The sequence below is a fragment of the Hippocampus zosterae genome, chromosome 9 (genome assembly GCF_025434085.1).
Source record: "Hippocampus zosterae strain Florida chromosome 9, ASM2543408v3, whole genome shotgun sequence".
NCBI lineage: Eukaryota > Metazoa > Chordata > Actinopteri > Syngnathiformes > Syngnathidae > Hippocampus > Hippocampus zosterae.
In genome coordinates this window covers 8,332,033-8,352,558 of record NC_067459.1, presented here as the reverse complement: position 1 = coordinate 8,352,558, position 20,526 = coordinate 8,332,033, and the positions used below count along the sequence as shown (strand labels likewise).

The following is a 20,526-nucleotide window of genomic DNA, read 5'->3' as shown; positions in this document are numbered from 1 at the left end:
AACCACATGAACAGACAAACACCTAAAATCCATCAGTAAGTCATTTGCAGCCTAATGAGCGACATCGAACGATGTTTTCCCTCTTGCCATAATGCTGTCGTGTTGCGACTTTGAAACTTTGGAGTGATTCTGGAACCGGGTGACTTGTTTTCTGGTGGCCGGCGGCTTTAAGTTAACTGCAGGATGAAGAAACACGTTTTCCCTTTTTAGCGTCACACCCTCGTATCGACACTCTCTATGGCAGTAGGCAACACAGTGTTCAATTACATTGATTTTTCGACCCCCCCCAACGCCTCTTCTTCTTCTGCTGACTTGTTTTAGAAGCTGTGTGACTGCAGAAGTAAAACAAGCGCAGCCTCTGAAATTATCTTATCAGATCAGTCAGGAGTGAGGAAATGAACTGAGGAAAAACTTCCAGTGTTAACTTAAAGACGCTTAGTTTAATAGGTAGGGTTGATTGTTTGTGAATGAACTGATTTCCGGAGATAAATGACGCTGTTTAGCTTTTACTTGCTGCGCAATAAGAACGAAATGCAGTGCTTTGGCGGTAAATAGACGTTTTTTCTAATAGTCTTCGATATTGGCCACTGGGGAGTTGTCATTTAGCTCTATCCCACAGAAGTGAAAGGAGCACGAAATGTAACACGGGAAGCACATTGGTGATAGTGGAAGTTCCAACATCATTTGGTCAAATGGGAAAACGAGAATAAAAATTACGGGAACTTCAAACCTCCACCATGGCCAAACACACCCGATTTGTATCAGTAGCATGTTGAATACCTTATGAGAGAACGACACAACTCCTGCATGTCAATTCTGTTTCTCCATTCATTTGCATCTTTGTGAGAGTCATGGGAAACTGGTAATTAGCCCGACTGACTGTAGGTGAGAGGCGGGGCACGCGCTACAGTGAATTGCAGAGCAATTATTCTCAGGAGCATGCTTTGGGATGTAGCTCGAAACTGGAGCAACCTGTACCCAGAGATGTTCCAACTAAGATTTGAACCCGCATCTAAACTGACTGATTTACCAAGTAACAAGATGGCTGACAAACTAACTGATGAATTAATTTGCTAAGCAAGTAAACAAATTCACCGACTAAATAACAAACTAACTAGTTGACTACTTGAACAGGCAACTAAATTTGCTGACTTAACGATTGAAATGAACGACTCACTGGCTGAGTAACTCAACTGAATGACCGATGGAGTGATTGAATTGACCAATTTACAGAATAACAGATGAAGTAACTGAATAACTAATTAATGGCCATATTTTTCCCATTCACCCTTCAGTAACTTTCATTTGAGTCTTTGTTAAGCACTGTAAAGATGTGGCAGGGTTAATCCTGGCATTAAACTTGAACCCTTGTTGCAATGCCTAACTCTTGGCTTGAAACCCTAATATGGAAACCCCAACTACTGTTTGAAATTGTAATTCTGGAATTAAACCTGAACCCTTTTTTGCAAGACCTAAGTTAGATTTACAACTCTTAATGTGAAACCCAAGTTGAAAAGCCGAATTCAGGCAAGAAACCATAATTTGAACACCTTACTCAGACCTGAGAACCGTAATCGAAACCTTAACCCTGGTTAAAAAACCTTAGTGTTTTTGAATCCCAATGTCTGTCTTGAAAGCCGAATTTGAAACTCAGACCCTAGCCGAGACTTGAAACCCTGTCCTGACTTAACACGCAATAAACTCTAACACGTTTGAAAACTTACCCCAGGGTTGAAATTGTAATTTGAAACTACCCTAACCATGGCTTGAAACCCTGAAGTGGTTTTTAATCTTCATTCCCGTCTTGAAATCCGAATTTGAAACATTAATTTTTGATTGAAAATTTAATCCTGGTTTGAAACCCTAACCTTCTTTTGAAAACCTACCTCAGGCTTTAATGTCCTAATTTGGAACCCTAAACCTTGTCTAAAATCTAAACCAACACCTGAAACTCGAATTTGAAACCCTAACCTGCGGCGAACACCTGATTCGGGCTTGTAACCCTTATTGGAAACCCGAACCCTTGTACTGATTTGAAACCCGAGCAAGAAAACCTAAACTTTATTTGACACTCTAGTTCATATTGAATCCTTAACTTGAAACCTTCTCCCTGTCTTGACACCCTAATCTTGTTTTACGAGCCTAATTTGAAACCTGTTGAAAAATCGAAGCCCTCTGATGAACTTAACCCTTAGTTTAATAGCTCCTGATTTCAAACCCTAATTTGAAACACAAGCCCAAGCTAACCTCGATTTTAAACTCAAATTTTTTTAAAAGCATAATTGGAGACCCTAATCCTCTCTTGAAGACGTATTTGACAGAGTTTTGAAACCCTAATTTGGAATTGTCACCCTTGATTGAATCACCAAACCCGATTTGAAACCTTAATTTGCACCGTTAATCCAGATGTGAAACCCAACCAACCCACGCAAACAAAGTGTAAGGAAACATCCCTTTTCCCAGTGTTGATTTCCCACACCATGAAGGGAGACGTTTTGAGGCCGCTCCTCCAACGGTGTAACGAGCAAGCAGCTGCAGGTGCTCAGGGAAGTTTGAAAAGTTCAGCTCTTAATTCTACAGAGACGCCGATAGGAGAGAGATGTGACCTGTTTTTGGAATTCAATACAAAGCGACAGCAGTTGCGGATCAGTTGGAAATGAGGGAAATGAGGAAATGCAATATTGCAGCCCCGGAGCCAAAATGGCACCGGCATTGGGGCTGAGTTGTGCGCTTTGTTGCGTAATGAAGCGGCTGAATGGAAGTGTGTTTTTCGGAGATATCTGTGCATATGTGCACTTTGTCTACTCTATTTAAATGTCATTCTGACTTGGAAAGCGAGCGCCGTTGTAGCCGAGCATTGCAAAAGGTACTTGAATAGTTTTTTGTTATGATGAGTGGCCCTGACTCTCTTGGTGACATAAGCTAGACTCGAAATAAGACAGCAAGGTTGAAAATAATCAGCATTTCAAAACGCTTTGGCCTTTTCCCCATTTCCACTGCGTGCTATTGAATGTCTGATTTCAAACTCTAACCCTTGTTTGATCAAAGAGGGCTTTAAAACTTTACCCGGGTTTGAAATCTCTTCCCTTCTTAAAAGAGGAAGTCAAGTAAAACGTGTTCCTTACAATAATACGTTTGATGCCACCCACACTCGTCTAAACACGGCATCCTGATTAATATCGCTTTCGTGGAACATGAATTAAGCAGTAAAATCCATCTCCAGGGGCCCAGGTGAGAAACCCTGACCCAATGTTTAATGCCTTCATCTTGTCTGGAAACCTTACTAACACAGACTTAAAATCCTAGTTTAAAATGTTAACGACTCCAAATTTGAATTTGTAACTTGAAACCTACTCCTATCTTAAAACCCATCTTTTGGAAGACGAACCCTGACTTGAAACCTTAATTTTAAGCCATACTCATTGTTTAAAACCCTAACCTTGTTTTGATACCGCAGTTTGAAACCCTAATCCTGTGTTGAAGGCCCTATATGAAACTCTAACACTCCCATGAAACCCCAATTTCAAACCTGAATACTGTCTTCTGAGTATAATTTGAAACCCCAACCATTGTTTAATTAAAAACCTTGCTGAGGCTTGAAATCCAAGTGACAAACCAGAACACTGTCTTCAAACCCCCTTTCCATCCCTGAAACCCTTTTGAATCCCTAACCCATGCTTGAACCCCTATTTTCAAAGCCTAGCCCTCTCTTGAAACCTTCATGTCACGATATAACCTTGTTATCAGACTCCAATTTCAAGCCCAAACTCTGTTTTGAAACCTTCATTTAAAATCCTAAACCTCGTCTCAAACTAAATCCGGTCTTGAAACCCGAATTTCAAATCTTATTCCTGCCTTCAAACCCTAATTTCAATTCTTAAAACGTGTGTGAAACCAAAGGCCAGCCCTATCTTTCGACCCTAAATTAGAAATATATGTTCATCCATTTTGTTTCAACCAGTACATTTTGTTTCCCCATATTTTGGTCACTCATTTTAATCTCCAAGAACTAAGCAGTGAAGCTACAGTAAGTGATGGTTTGTTTAGTTTGCTACATAACCATGGTTATGTAGTTACTAGGTACCTGTTAAAAAATTTTAGTTAGTCCTGTAATCCAAGTACTATATTATTAAAGTAATGTAACTTGGACACCAAATATATAAAATCAATTCAAACAAACTAAATATGATAGATTTTTTTTTCGAGTAGTCTGTTTTCTTTCCATCTTAAAGCGGTTTAATATACAGTATTTTCACGACTATAAGGCGCCATCTTCGCTCGGAGGGCCGAAACCACAAAATTATTACTTCTACAGAACAAATTAATAGATTACTAATTTTGAAATCAGTCAAGTCGATTAAAATAGTTTGTTCAATTATTGTTCAAGCGAAGGTAAACAGTGATACAAAATTATTGCAAAGTCTCAACGTTATTTATGACACATGACAATTTGACATTTCGGGACAGATTTTAGCAAGTTGACACATGATTTGCTTTCGCGGGCCATGTAAAATGACCTGGCGGGCCGGATCTGGCCCCCGGGCCTTGTGTTTGACACTTGTGTTTTAAAGCAATGCCATTCAACATGTGACCACTTCATCTTAGGCATTCTATCAGAAATTTCTGATGTCATTATCGACCTGAATCCAATCCTGAGTTTTGAAGTGTCGCTCAACAATGACCTAGAATGTGTTCTTACGTAGTGCCTGGACCTACCGTATATTGTAGCCATAAGTACGGTAGGCATGAAGCCTAAGTGGAGTTGTATACTTGAGTAGGTCTATATGTTGACTTTTTCCATTTTTTGTTTTGAGAGCTACTCTACATCTATCCTTGTATTAATATCAAACAAGTTAAGCAAACAAAGAACAAGGGGTAAGACGAAACAAGTTTTTTACCTCTTCCGACTTCTTTGAACATGTCAACTGTGCCATATGACAGTTTTTTTTCCTTCTTCTTTTACTTTTTTTGTGGATTTTCCTTTTACTTTGTACCAAATCTGTGTATATCTTCCGTAAACCTCGATAAACAATCTCGAGCGGGTGTGTACAATCTCGACGCTTCGCAAGCAGCTCCTTATTTTGCCCAGGTGGCCTACTTTTACATCCGCGGTGGCCTGGAGGCATGCTGTCGGAAAGCACTTTTCTCCAGGGTGTGGGGGAGGGCATACGAGGGGCGGGGCATCTTTGATGGGACAAGAATGCTTTAATCTTGACAGGCAGGCAGGTGGAGCTCAACAGATACAGTAAATCAATGGGAGCGTCTGAGAGGCAGCGGCCTCTGGTATCGACCGGAGAGCTCCCCCAACAACATCCTTGTTTGCGGCTTTCAGCTCTCTGCATGCGGACATCATGACAGATGGGCACATAATCAACGGTGAATACTGACCACCCACTCCCAGGAAACCATTGACACCCTAACCCTGGCATGAAACCCTAACGCCAGGCTTCAAAACTAGATCTGAAACTTGGACTTTTACAGTATTTGAAAATTAACCCCTGGATTTTTAAACTGTAAATTCATCATCATCATCATCATCATTTATTAGCTATATATGTATACACATAACAGAATTCAACAGGTGCGGACGCATGCATAAATTGCTAGGATCAAACATTACATTACTGGACTAGTCAATGCTTATTCCATCATCTGGCATTTGGACTTCCCTTCAGCCAGCCCAAAACCCCAACCATGGTCCCTCCCACCTTCCACCCCCTCAAATCCTCCACAAGGTGCACATGTGATGATAATGGGCACACATTTGATTGCTCGTGGGGCTTCATTCCCAAAATGAGCCACTGGATAAAGGGTTGTCTCGTGCAGAGGAAGGCTTTTTTATAAAATCAAGATGCTAAGGATTGAATCTGATGAGGGGAAATCCAACCAATGTTGTTATATACTTCCATAGCTTCCTGATGGATTCCCTGCAAGGCCTTTACCGTCCAGGAGAAGTAAGGCTCCTTCTCACATTTCACTCCATTTATCCCCCGGTCTGCATTCGCAGACCTCCATTAGGCCTGCATGGAAAAGCATCCCGTGCCAGGAAACAAAACAAAACAAAATTGATACTGCACACTACATTTCTTCTCCTCACACACACACACACACACACACACACACACACACACGTGTGCGCGCTCTAACGGGGAAGTCAGTCAAAAATGTTCTGTACAAGAATATGTTTTCTGCAGTCCCACAAGTCTTAACACCGTATCGTGATTAATATTTCATTTGTGATTAATTAAGGAGCCAAGCTTTGAGATGGATTAAAACGGTTGGATTTTTCTTCTTCAAGGACCGGTACATCGAGGATTACCCATTTTTAACAAATGAAAAAAAAAACTCAGTAAATAACGAGACTCAAAACACCCCTTTCTGGTTAGAAATAAATCCCGGTTCCTCTTCCCATGTCTGGTAGGAGTCAGCGGAGGAAGCATACACAATGTGTCCATTCAAAATCATTGCACATCCATTTCTAATAATGTAAAAAAAAGTCAGCATCAGAATTTCTGTGGACATCTCTACTCACGTCCACTTTAGCTTCTAAAAATATCACAATTAGTATCTGCATGGACCACTTACGAGAGAATGAGGAAATGTGAACCTTCCATGCAGTTTCTATCTTCACCAGATTTGCTTTCTTTGATAAGATCCCAAGATATAAACACAATGCAAGCTGAATTCTTCATAGCTCATTGAGGGCAGCTCCCTCGCTGGAGCTCCAGTGCTCCAGTTTTCATGGTCGGTCCATCCGTCCATCCATTATCTGCACTGCATATCTTCACTAAAGTCATGAAAGTGCTGCTGGATTTTTTAAAAGTCCAACTCTGTCATTACGGTTTTAGCTGCCTAACTGCACTTTATGCACTCGAAGCGGTTACTTCCGGGGCGCATGCCGCGCTGCGATGTGGAGCTCGATTTCTGTCCTGACAAAATCCGCTAAATTGGACTACGTGAGCGGCATTCAGCTGGCTGCTTTCTGCGATGCAGAAATCTGTCCTTTGGCTGGTACGAAGCCAATTTCGCTTAGCCCACTAACCTCGGCGGGCGAATGCTAACCGGAGCCTCGACAGCTGCAGTTGTGTTATTAAGTTAGCTGCGGAAGCTAGCGATCAGGGTTGGGGTAAAGAAAAACTTTTGCTCCACTAAATACCTGAAAACTATGACTAATGACGATAAAATTCATATGTACATCTCTCTCGTCCTGTCCAATTCAACCTGTCAGAGTCTAAAAATAATCTGCACTATATTTTAGATTTTGTGGATATGATGGCTCTTCCTCATAGAAGCTCACATTCAATGTAGTTAAAATCCTAAATATTGGGGTAATCAATGTTTCCTCTCATTCACCATCTGTCTGAGCATCCATACAAACTGCCTGAACCTTGCACCATCTTCCTTGGACCAAGGTGAGCAAAATCAGAAATGCACGCAAATTACATGATTGAGTATGTTAAAAGATTTTTAAAGAAGTTTCAATAATTCCAACCTTAACCTCTTCTTTGGATTTTGAAACCCTAATATACAATCCCAACCTTTACCTAAACCACATCCACCCACCCATCCATCCAATTATGAAACATTGTTGGTGGTGTAGTAGTCGAGTACGAAATGCATTTGAGCTACTGTGATAGAGGAAGAGATATTTAGCTTTATGTGATGAAAGTGTGTGTGGGTGTAGGGAGATGGGGAAGCACTTCCAATTCGCCAACAATAGTTGCTCCGATAGCTGTGGCGTGTTGTCATTGCTGTACACTGGAAAGGGCTGAATGCATGCATGCAGGCAGGCGGGCAGACGTCCCTTTGCTGCTGCGAGGCTTGGCAGAGGCGGTGCAGCTTGAATAAAATTGTTCGGCGCCGACGCATCGAAAGGCCCCAAGTTGAGTGTTTGTTGTCTTTTCGCATCACGCAGAATGAGAAGACGACGCGTAGAACAGCTGGCAGTGGAGGCTGTCATGGTGACTTTACGTAGTACCGGTCGCGGGCGAGCTTTGTCTAAATTATGCAAATATGGCAGAAACAAACGTGCACTCAGGGAATCTAAAATTGGACATGTTGTTTGTATGCTGTGTGTGACACAGTAATTTGAAATCCATGCTTAAATCTTCATTCCTTGTTTGTAACCTCTGACTTCACACCCTATTTAGAAAAACTAACCCTGGCTTGAAAGCCAAACTTTGGGACCCAAATCCTTGTTAGAAATTCTAACCCTTAAAACCCTGGCTTTGAAACCTGAACCCTAACTTCAAATCCTAACCCTTGGGAGACTCTAATCCTGGATTCAAACTCTAATTTGAAACCCAAACCCAGGTTTGAAAGCCTAATTCGATACCCCTACCTTGATTTAAAAACTCAATTTACAACCCTTACCAATGTGAAACCTTTACTTTGAAACACTAACCCTGACTGGAAATATCTTTAAAAGTAAGATGTCAACATTCATATATGTTATGAATATAACGACGTCACTCTGTAACGAATACAATGAACTCAAGTCCAGCTGTGTTCTGGGAACTCGCTCTTCCCAACCTCGGGAAAGCAGAAGCTCGCTGCCAGGCTTTGAGTCAGATTCTGTCTCTCAGCACGCACCAGGTTCTCCAATATGATCTAAATGGCATCAACATTGGGTAGTTATCTTGAGTATTTTCAGTAGACATGCTTGTATTACCGCCGCTGCTGGGTTGAGTACTCCAGCCCATATCAAAAGCGCAACTATCCTGTACACGTTATCGCATGCAGTGTGGGCAAATGGCTTTTGCATATTGATCGTGTTTCATTCATATAATTTTCAAGTATTGCAGGTTGTCCTGTTGTTATCTTCTCTTGTAATATGTCAACAAATTTGCGAGTGTTTGACGCCATGTTTCTTGCTAACCGCCCTCGTAAATAACGTCGCTTCGCAACGTGCGTGAGCATTTCTTTCGGCCTGGAATTGATAATGGCATCGTCTACTGAAACGATAAACGATGTCAAGCAGTTGAAACTTTGGGAAGCATTTCTCACAGAGAACCAATTTTCGATTCCCATCCCAAATGGGAGGGGAAGAAAAAAGGAAGCGGCAGGTCTCAAATGAATTAAATATTTCAAATGGGATTCTCCCTTTATGTGCAGCCCAAACATAGTGATAGCCTGTTTTCATCCCGCTTCCCCCACACCTTTCTTCTTGTCCTTTGTATGTGTGTGTGCACGCATCTGTGTGTGTGTGTGCGCGCGCCCGCGTAACTCCCCATTCATTTTCCTCAGCCAGCCGTCCTCCTCCCACCTATTGATCTGCTGTGCAGCGTCAACATACTCGAGTGTCAATTAGAAGGGCTCTCCTGCCCATCTGTCGCAAGAGCGCAACTCGGGGAGAAAAAAAACCCAAAAACCCAACAACAACAAATGTTTCCCGTCGACAGATGCTCACGACTCACACGCAGGACAGCCAACGTGATGTGATCTAAATAGGATTCATATTCATAGACTGAAAACGATAGAGACCCAGTCGTTCGCTGGGGAAGAGGGGTAATAATTATGGCCACAATATAGATATACAGAGCTGCCAACCATAGAAATTGTCTTCCAGAACAATTTATATGAATTTCTACTCGATAAATAAAATTGTTTCCTCACCAGCCGAGCGGTATCTCCTTCAAGATCGGGTCCTTGACCAGAGACCTGGATGCTTGAGGGTTCTGTGCACCATTGCGCTGTCCTAATTTCGGATGTTTTGGGTATCTGCTGGAGCCATCTTGGCGATGACTGACCACAGTGCCCTGATCACTAATCGCATCACTGTCGCCTTTAACCTGCACATTTTCTCAAATTCTTCCTTCAGCGCTTGGTATTTATCCACCTTTTCATGTTCCTTTTTTGGTTTTTGTAATCCTGAGGTTTGCTTTAAACCATAACTTGAAACAAAATGACAATGTGCCCTATTTTGATAGACAGGCGTATGTGTGCTCGGTGTAAAAAAGGCTGTAACTTCATCTTCATGCCAGTGCAAGTCGAGTGTACCTTATTTGGAGCTGGGTTGCAATCACTCCCGGCATTCTGACGCACAGAGTTGCCTTGCCGCCGATTAATCTGACAATTTGGTAACAGAAAGTAGTTTGCACTTGGTGTAAAAATGGGTGTATTGTCATTTTCATGCCGCTGCAATGGTCTTGTTCTGTGTATTTGTGAATTTGGTACACACGGTACACCTCCGTTGATATTACTTCCATGCCCCCTGTGCATTTCGCAATCTGGTGACAAAAAATAGACTTAATTGTGGCTCGAAATGCCCATTTGCATGCATGGAAAATGTGATTAACCTGAAAAATCATGGAATATAATATCACCAATTATGTCTTTAAATAATCCTGACCGGTATTATGGCAACATTTTCATTCCAAAGTTTTACATTTTGTGTTTTGAGAGACTATATACATGTATCAGCAAAAATTGGAGTGTTCAAATTTTGGAGTTAAATATTTTAGAGTTGATTTCAACCACAGTGTATTTTTAACCCTTAGATGCATATGTGGGTCAAAAATGACCCGATGAGGTGTTTTTCTTGAAATATCTTTGGACTGAAAATTTATTATAATTTCATATTCTAGGTATTCCTCAAAAAACATGTTTTTTATATAATGTCAATCACAATTTTAACTTACATTTTATACATTTTAAGAAATTTCAGTTTTTGTATTGCTACCCAAAGTTTCCATAAATGGGTCAAAAGTGACCCGTGTACATTTTCTATGGAGTCCAATGGGAACCACTGATTCGAATCGACTTTGGCTGTCAGCAATACATTGACTGCGGACTGGGCAGACTATACTATCAGAAATGAACCCCTCAGGAAAATTATTTTACACTGTAAGAGCTGATACGTCTAAGTATTATCTTCATAAAAAATTGTTTGTGTGTTGTTCATGACTATGATTTATCTACAAATTGGCCTTCCGCCTGGAAACAGATCATTTGCTATGTATGGTACCTGTTCCTGGTCAACTGCAGACAGCAATTCATCCCCAGTGATTGTGTCACTGTCGATGAACAGCTTGTGCCATTCAGGGGAAGGTGCAAGTTTCTACAGTACATGCCAAGCAAGCTTGCCAAGTATGGCCTAAAGATCTTCTGGGTTTGTGATGCACGCATCCCCTATGCAATAAATGGTATAGTTTACACGGGGAGACAACCAGGGGAAGACGTTCAGAAGAATCTGGGAGAAAATATTGTCCAGCAGCTGTGTGGTAGATTTAGAAACACCGGTCGCAACATCACCATGGATAACTTTTTCACCAGTGTGCCACTCGCGCAGCATCTCCTGGAGAAGGAGCTCACTATTGTGGGGACTCTATGTCAGAACAAGCCAGACATCCCTACTCTGATGAAGCTTTCCAAGTCCAGGGAGGTTTACAGCACAGAGTTTGGATTCAATGATAGCCTTACCATGGTCAGCTATGACAGAAAGATAGGAAAAGCTGTTGTGCTCCTGAGCACGATGCACCACGACAAAGCAGTGGATGAACATGGCAAAAAGAAAAAAAAAACCAGAAGTGATCAAATTTTACAATGAGACAAATGGAGGTGTAGACACCATTGACCAGATGGTTGGTAACTACCCGTGCAAGCGACAAACACAGAGGTGGCCCATGGTGCAATGGTCCAACATAATTGAGATCGGCACCCTAAATGTCTACACCTTTTTCATGGCTCAGCACCCAGATTTCAAGAGTGGCATCACCAATGCACGACTGCTGTTCCTCAAAGAGCTGTCAAAGGAGCTTGTCACACCCTACATGAGTCGACTGGAAAGCTGCACCCAACTGCAAATCCCGATTATTGAAGCAATGAAAAGGTGCGGGGTGACAAAAGCCACCACTAAGACACAGGAAAGAAATACACAGGGCCAACCAAAGTGAAAAAGGTGTCAGATCTGCCCAAGTAACAAAGATCGCAAAGTCAGCAATAGGTGTGGGAAATGCAATGTACCTGTGTGCAATGATCACTGCCAGAAAGGCAAAACAGGCAATGCATACATACATACAGACAGACAGACAGACAGACAGACACACACACACAAAATGGATGTTCACATTTTTCTATTGCTGTTCTGGGTAATTTTTATTTTTCAAAAATGTTAAAAAATTAAAAATAAAGATATTTCAAACATGAAATCATTCCTGTATGGTCCTAAATATATTACTAAATTTTATACAAGTGATTATTCTTAACCAAAATGACAAAAATGTAATTAAAAAAGCATTAATTTTATTATGGGTCATTTTTCACCCACCTATGGAAGAGTGTAGGGGCCAGTCACTCATGCATCTAAGGGTTAATACTGTATTATTTAAATGGAGATCAGTGCTGCAGTTATTGGGGTTGATTTATTTTGTATTAAACCAAGTGTGCAAAGTGTTATTGAAAGTAAGCTCCGCTCACTGCGTAGTTGACTTCCAGAGTGCCAAGTGTTACAGTTAAAAGGATCTGTTTTTTTTTTAAAGAATGTTATGTTTATGTTTTATTGTTAAACAATTAAAGCGGACTCGATAATGTAATATTATACCTTCTGTAAAAATGTTACTACAATATCAGTCAGGATTTTTGATTACTTTGTTGGTGAAATTATTAAATCATTGGGTTTTATGATTTTTTTAATCGAGTTACGTGCGCTTTTTATTTGATTTTCATACATTACTATATTTTCAGGAAATTATTACATCATAGGCTGCCAGGATCCGCAAAGGAATATTTAGCTGCTAACTTGCCAATATCATGCCCAGACTCCAGACAGATTGCGTTTCTGTTTCCCCAATGTCAGGCACACCGTACTGGGGGAAAATGCACTCCGACCGCGATAATTTTAATGCATATGAGGGATGCCCTCACGATTGGCCCGGGAAAAGGCTCATTCCATCCTACAATGATGCACAACCGTTACTCCCAATAAACATATCTGTCCTGTGCCAAGTCCAGCAAAATACGAAAAGAAAGAAAACTGCACCCATGCGCATAGTTACACTGTGTTCTGAGCTAGACTTGCACTGGAAAATAGAGCACTTTGCATTTATAGAATTGAAATCTAATGACAATTTCTAAGGTCAGCTGTGACTCTACCCTGTCTTGAAAATTTGCATCCCCAACGCTTGCGTGAAACCCTAACCTCGATTTGAAACCCAAATCATGAATTTCTCATTCGGGTCATTGGCCTTAATCATTTTTAAGTACCGGTAGTTAATGTTCACCAAGAAGCAAAAACTTTTGACATCAATGCAAAAAAAAGCTCAATCGAAAAAAAAAAAGGATCCTTATTTTTTTCTGGAGGATTTCCCTCCCACTCAAGACATTTAATAGTGATCTTGAAAGTTGCTTGATGTGGTCTTATCTGCCCCCCCGCACCTCCTCACCCACCCGCTAGCCAGTCATTTATCTCATGCTGGAGTACAAACGTCCAGACGTCCTTGAAGCGTCAACTCTGCTGCTACGTTGCCTCTACATCAAAAACCAAAAGATTTGACTCAGTGACAGGGGTGTGGGCGACATGCAAACGATATAAGCACCCCACGCTGTGCCTCAGTGTATAATATCAGAGGGTGGTGGATATTTTAGATGTATTACCGCAAGTTGTCATGGTTTACTTCCAGAATAAAGTTAGCAATTTGTGATTTTCTACAATGGCACGTACTAATTTGCCTGAAGCTTATCGAATGACCTTTAAAAAATAAAATAAAAAAATCAATGGTAAAATGAGCTTTTCGCACCTGTTTGAAGTCTGTTCCTTGATATCACTCTTCAGGGAATCTGTCACTGACATTTTCAAACCGGTAAGCACTTGTCATGCATCCAAAGCACATTCTCACAGAGCTGCTACTGTATCCACACTTGGACAATCTGCAGCGTGAGCCATATGCTCCATCATCCCGGATGTCTGGAAAAAGGACAGGCAACAATGGCGGTGATAATAACGGACATGCTGATGTGGAGCTTCTCAAATTGTCATACCTGTCAGGTGTCCGGAAGGATTCTGGACAGAACAAGGAGTCCACAAGCGAGACAGCGAAAAACGGCTTTGAACAAAAAGATGTATATAATATACTAAGCAAAGACTATAAGGACAAATACCGACAAATATCTTGAAAATTGAAGCAGTTGAGGACAGAGTCACGAGCTAGGTTTAATAATCCGCCAGCCAGTTATCTCCTGCTGTAGACTGAAAAACTAAAACAAACAAGACAGTATCATGACAGGATACAGCCCGTCCACCCCCGCCCCCCTCTCAGCGGACACCTCCTGGTGGACTACTTGTTTTCCACTGAGTGAATGAGTAGAAGGTTCACAGAAGAGACGGGGTCCAAGATCCAGGAGCGGGGGATCCATTGCCGCGTCTCTGGTCTGTAGCACTCCCATTCGAGCTTATACTGGATACTCCTACCCCTGCACCTAGAGTCCGAGTTTTTTTTTTTTTTTCATCAGCTTTACCTTGCGGCCAGATGTAATTGGCAGTGGGCAACTTTTGGCCTGTGGGCCGCACTCATTGACAACAGTTGTACACTGTTACCTCTTAAAAATATTATGTAATTAGTCGTAATGATGACTCCTGCAATGACTCCTGCAATGGTATATGAAGTGCAAAATCCTTTTTTCTCTCATACCAGAGAATGATGTCAAATGAATATTAAAATCCTCAAATATCACGCAAAATGTAGATTTAGTCACTTTATACTCTTATTTGAACTCTAAGCAATTTTCCTTAACTTTCATACATTATCATGGAGAAATACAACTTTGATTTTAAAACTGTCTTTTAATTCTTTGACTAATACTGTAAGCTTTCATTATGCTATCAAATTGATATCTGGTCTGAACCTAGGGTTTTATATTTTATACAAGGCCAGACTGTACTGTTTCAAAAAACAGTTCAAACCACTGTTGTAACAATATTGTTATTTTTTGATGTACCACTCGAGATAGCCTGTGTACTAATGCATGCATGTCATGACCAACATAGCTTTCTGTGAGGTGCTTTCATTAAAATGCCTCAGACGGGTGGTCGGAACTGCTGTGATTTATTCCAATTTTTTTTAATTTTTTTTCACAGAATCAAAATCTGTTCTGGCTAAATTGTAGCCGCAATGGTCAAAAACGATAAAAGCCCAAGGTGTTATCTTCCCAGGTATTAAATCTCATGTTAGGCCGATGAACATGTTGACGGGGGAAATTTGCAGTGTTGCAGAATTGTTTCCTTTTGGACACTTTCTTGGCAGCAAGACTTCACCAGTCCTTATTGCTCTCCTTGAGCACATGACAGATGCTAGCATGCTAGAGAATACATTTATGTAACAATCATATGTAAAAAGTTAAACATTTAAATATGAACAAACAGGTCAGTACTATTATTTATTTATACATGTATATACTGTATATTTATATAGCTTTGACCTGCAATATAGCCAGCATCGTCAGAAGAGGGATATATATTCCCTCCAACTTCTAAAAACATGCTTGCTGGTTAATGGAAGACTCTAAATTGTCCCCAGGTGTGATTGAGAGCACAAATGGTTGTTCGTCTGTGCGTGCCCTGCAATTGGCTGGCAATAACAGTATATATTACAGAACTGAAAAAGTTTGGGATATTTGGCTTTCAGGTGAAATTTCAGGACGCGCGTAAATGCATTCAAAATTTTACATGTGAAATTAATGTGACCAGTACTTTTGGTTAATCTAATGAGGAGCTGAACGACAAAATTCACAACAGACGTTTGGTCATTGAATCCACCAATCAGTGTCCTGGTGTATGAAATGTGCTAATTTCATCAAACCCTCTTGAAATAAGTAACACCATATTACCATAATTCCACTGAATTGAATCGAATAAGTTCCCCTTTCACATGAACCATCCCGTGTATCAAGATGTCTATCCAATCATGTTTTATTGGAGAGATGTACCTTTGTTTTTCATTTGTTGTCATTAGCATTTTTTTTTCAGATGAACTAAGAATGTGGTCTTTGCTAACTTGGGGCGGGGGGATCCTCAAATTTGGCCTGATTGTCAGGGTGGTTATAAAAAGTGTAGTGACTTTTCACCTCCCATCCAAAAGTCTTCTTCATCCAATTTTCTACACAGCCGGCCGGCGACAGTCAAAGGGCACATGGAGTGAATCACCTGTGAAAAATGACTTGTCCTCATTCTGCGGGGATATAGCCGGGTGTATCCATGGGACCTTGTCACTTCCCATGTGCTCTCAATGAATCTAAGCTGCTTGCTGATCCAAGCCTTAAACCCGTTTGCTGTGGTAAAACAAGGGCATGGGCATTTACTGCGCGCAGGGAGATTGTTTCCTTCAGAGCCCATTATGGCTTCAGCCACGAGCACAGTGCTGACGAGTGCTTCCAACACGGCTTCTGGTTGAATGGTTCAATGTCTGTGTTCAATGATGCTCGCAAATGTGCACGTGTGAGTGTGTATGACGTGGACTTGAAATTGTGCAAAAATTAGGCTATGCTGGTGACACACCACACTGGCGTCCCAAATGCCCCAATGGCATGTTTTTATTTAATTTCAATATTATTTTTATTCGTGTGTGTGTGTGTGTGTGTGTTTCATACAACCTGATTTGTTTTTCAATGATCACTCATGCTTTCCTTAGTTTGTGAATCCTCAGCATAGATAGCGTATTTCAAAATAATACTGTTAACATATTATCCTTTCAATTTGTATCTGAAACCCAGTGAGCACACTCACATGATGCTGTTGGCCACAGCTCATGCCCAAATACTCACACACAGACTTGCTGAGGTCACAAGGCTCAAACTTGCTTACTTTATTCTTGATTTCATACCCTCGGTGACTAATGTCACAGAACAATTTACAAGAAAAATGAGGAAAAAAAATTAAAGGCAGCAGAAAAAAACCCTGGCCTTCGGAGTAGTTCTACAGTATGGAATAAAATCTGACAGCACTACATACAGGGTTTTTGTAAAACGCCTGGGCACTAAAATATTGATTCTATTTTCTATAAATTTTACACTAGCAGTTTTTTTGGGGGGGGGGCCTTGTTTTCAATTACGATAATTATGTGTGTAAAAGCATGTTTTAATCAGTTTTTTATGTGTGTTCTAAACATTTTTTATCCTATCTGACTTTGAATACATCATGGATTGTATTTTACTAAGACTCCATATCAAGTTTGTGCATGTAGAGGAACATTTTTAAAGCTTAATGGACAAAACCCAAGCCAGGAGTCGCATATCCGTTCGGAATAGCTGCCCAAAGGGTTTTCACAGACATCAACATAATAATGCTTTGGTGTGTTCATGATTACTCAGAACCAAGCGTCTTCTCGTTTAATGCAGCAGGTCTATTAAATCGGACAATTCCCTTTCAATATTAAAGTCTCTTTTCATTGCTAATAGCACCATTTCCATTACTGACTGTTTGCTTTTCTCCGCGAGGACTCCCTGCACATGATGTACATGCTTCTGAGACCTACGTGTGACTTCCATTAATAATACAGTAATTGATTTGGCCAGTCATAGTGCCCGGACATACCAAGGTAATGGTCCATTTGGCATGATGAGACAATACAGCAATGTTGGACCCATTTTCACACAGCTTTAATGGTTTCCTGTGTAGCAGATCTATGCAACATAGAGAAGCAGTGACGATGCTAGCGTTCACATTATCAATAAAGGCATTTTAAAAAATATAACGAAAACAATTGCGATGGAGATCAAAGGCTTCTATGAGAAAGTGGGGAACTTGTTTTGGTGTGACTTACCGAGCAAAGCCGTTCAGAAAACGTGTGAATGTTTCTGCTGGAGAATGTGTGGTACCTTTTGACGAGGCTGACAGGTTAAAAGCGGGCACGTGGGATGCAACCATCAACCTTGAAAGAGAGCGTGACAGCTCAGTCTGAATTAAAAAAGCATCATCTCTTTTAATACCACAGATACAAGGTTACATTTGAAAAAGAAAAAGAAGATAAAGGATTGAAATGCCAACACAAATCCCTTTGCCTTGTTTTCTCTCCTCGACACGACCTCACTGCTGCCTTCTTTCTTTTCATCTTGCAGGAATTCATCTCGGAGCTTGCGGACCCAAACAGGCCCACAGGCTCTGACACATAACGAATCCCCGCCCAGGGGGACAGTGAAGATTAAAACTAGCGATTGCCGCGGACACCTTCGAGATTCCTGAGAGTAGACGAGGGAGTTGAAGGAGGTCATCTTCCACCTTTTGTTCTTCCCGATGCCCGAGTTCAGAATCTCCATCGACAAGCCTCTTTGGACGATGGAGTGAGGGAGTGGACGGGAGGAGAGCAGGATTACAGCTCTGTGAAAGAGCCAGGCTCATATTGTACATTAAGTGACTGTCTGTGTGAGCGAAAACATGAGAGGAAGTCTTCGCTGTGCCAGCTGCTTGGAGAGCAATTAACCCTCTGGCCAGCGCGATCGACTACCTGGCTTCTATTTTTCTTGCGGCGGTTTGCTTGTACGAGCTGCGGTCATGTTCCACCCGCCGCCTTGCAGACTGGACGGGACGGGCGGCCAGAGACGCGGCGTGGTTCTCCTCCTGCTGCTCCTCGACAGCTCCCTCAAGGCGGTGCAAGCCGCAAAACCCAAAGGCCCAGGTCACACCCACCTGAATTCCATCCGCATCGACGGGGATATCTCCCTCGGCGGGCTTTTCCCAGTCCATGCCAGGGGCCACGAGGGGAAGCCATGCGGGGAACTAAAAAAGGAGAAAGGAATTCATCGGCTTGAGGCCATGCTCTTTGCTTTGGACCGCATCAACAACGATAATAACCTGCTGCCGAACATCACGCTTGGCGCCCGGATCCTGGACACCTGCTCCCGTGACACGCACGCCTTAGAGCAGTCGCTCACCTTCGTGCAGGCGCTGATCGAGAAGGATGGGACGGACGTCAAGTGTCTGGGCGGCGGGGCGCCTATCATCACCAAACCGGAGAGGGTGGTGGGCGTCATCGGAGCGTCGTCCAGCTCTGTTTCCATCATGGTGGCAAACATACTGAGGCTCTTCAAGGTAAGGACGGATGCTAGAATACTTGCTCGTGTTTTTGGCTGCGTTGTTTTCTTGGTCGTGCGAGAAAAACTCACATGGCTGTGAATCAATTTGCATTAGATTTGGTTGGTATGTTTAGCTTTGATATGATCTACAGATACAGTACATGGATTTACTCTTGATCAGGATCTGGATCTAATTAAAAGAAAAATCACAAAAGGTTTAAGGTTCACTTTTAAAGGTGAACTGCATTCAGTCTTCTCTAACATGTAATACGTCTGTCCAACTCTTCAATATTTTGGTATTTTTTGCACAATTTGATGTACCGTATTTTCACGACTATTCGACGCACCGTACCAATGGCCGCAGTCTCATTAATGGGTGACATTTCTGTATTTTACACATATACAGGACGCACCGTACGAATGGGCGCAGTTTTAAAGTGGTAAAACATACGCTTAAACATACGGCATGCATGCATGCTAACACATTCGCTAACACGTTAGCTTGAAGCACACACTGAAGCTCGAAGCTAAAACACGTTTTTAAAAAGGCAACGAAAGCAGAACTGAGTTCGGGTGTATTTTATTTACAAGGTACTCACGTTTTTTGCTCAAGCATCACTCAGAAAGCCATCAAAGTCGTCAACTTCTGTGTCCGAATTAAACAATTGTGCAAGTATCGGTAATCCATCCAAACCGCCGGGTTCCCCCTCGTTGTCAGAGTCACTCTGGTCGTCATGTGGCTTCACGGAAATGATGCCGGCTTTGCCAAAAACTCGAACAACTGTACTATCAGCAACGTTCGTCCAAGCAGCTACAATCCATTCACAGATTGTGGCGTAACTAGCCCGGCGCTGCCTCCCACTCTTCGTGAAGCTGTGTTCGCCATCGATCATCCATTTTTCCCATGCCGCTCGCAACTTCACCTTGAACGCCCGGTTGATGCCGATGTCCAGCGGTTGGAGTTCTTTAGTCAAGCCTCCGGGAATGATGGCAAGCTCGGAGTTCATTTGCTTGACTTTGTCTTTCACCGCTGGTGTGAGATGGGCACGCATGGAGTCGCAAATCAAGAGTGACGGCGAGGCATGGAAAAAGCCATCCGGTCTCTTAACATACACCTCACTTAGCCACTCTCTCATTTTCTCCTCGTCCATCCAGCCCTTTTGGTTTGCTTTCACGATGACGCCGGCTGGAAACTTTTCTTTCGGCAGCGTCTTTCGCTTGAAAATCACCATAGGTGGCAGTTTCTGTCCGTTAGCATGACAAGCAAGAACGACAGTGAAAGCTGACTTCTCGTGCCCCGTTGTGCGTATCGCAACCGTGCTGGTCCCCTTCTTCTCCACAGTGTGGTTCACCGGGATGTCGAAAGTCAGCGGGACCTCGTCCATGTTGGTAATGTGGTTAGGCTGGATGCGTTTGTCGACAATCTTTTTACTGCAGTAGGTGCGGAAAACGGCCAGCTTTTCTTTGTAGTCCGCTGGAAGTTGCTGAGCCACGGTCGTCTTCACTCTCATGGATAAATGGCGC

At 42.0% G+C, this 20,526-nt stretch overlaps 1 protein-coding gene across 1 annotated transcript in view; it reads left to right on the top strand.

Moving 5' to 3' along the window:
• LOC127607048 (metabotropic glutamate receptor 4-like) overlaps positions 1-20,526 on the top strand; it is a 208,857-nt gene that overhangs the window by 17,519 nt on the left and 170,812 nt on the right. The window contains exon 2 of the mRNA XM_052075088.1: positions 18,049-19,018. Within this exon, the coding sequence (XP_051931048.1) occupies positions 18,482-19,018 (537 nt within the window). The 5' untranslated portion in view covers positions 18,049-18,481. The remainder of the gene's footprint in view (positions 1-18,048; positions 19,019-20,526) is intronic.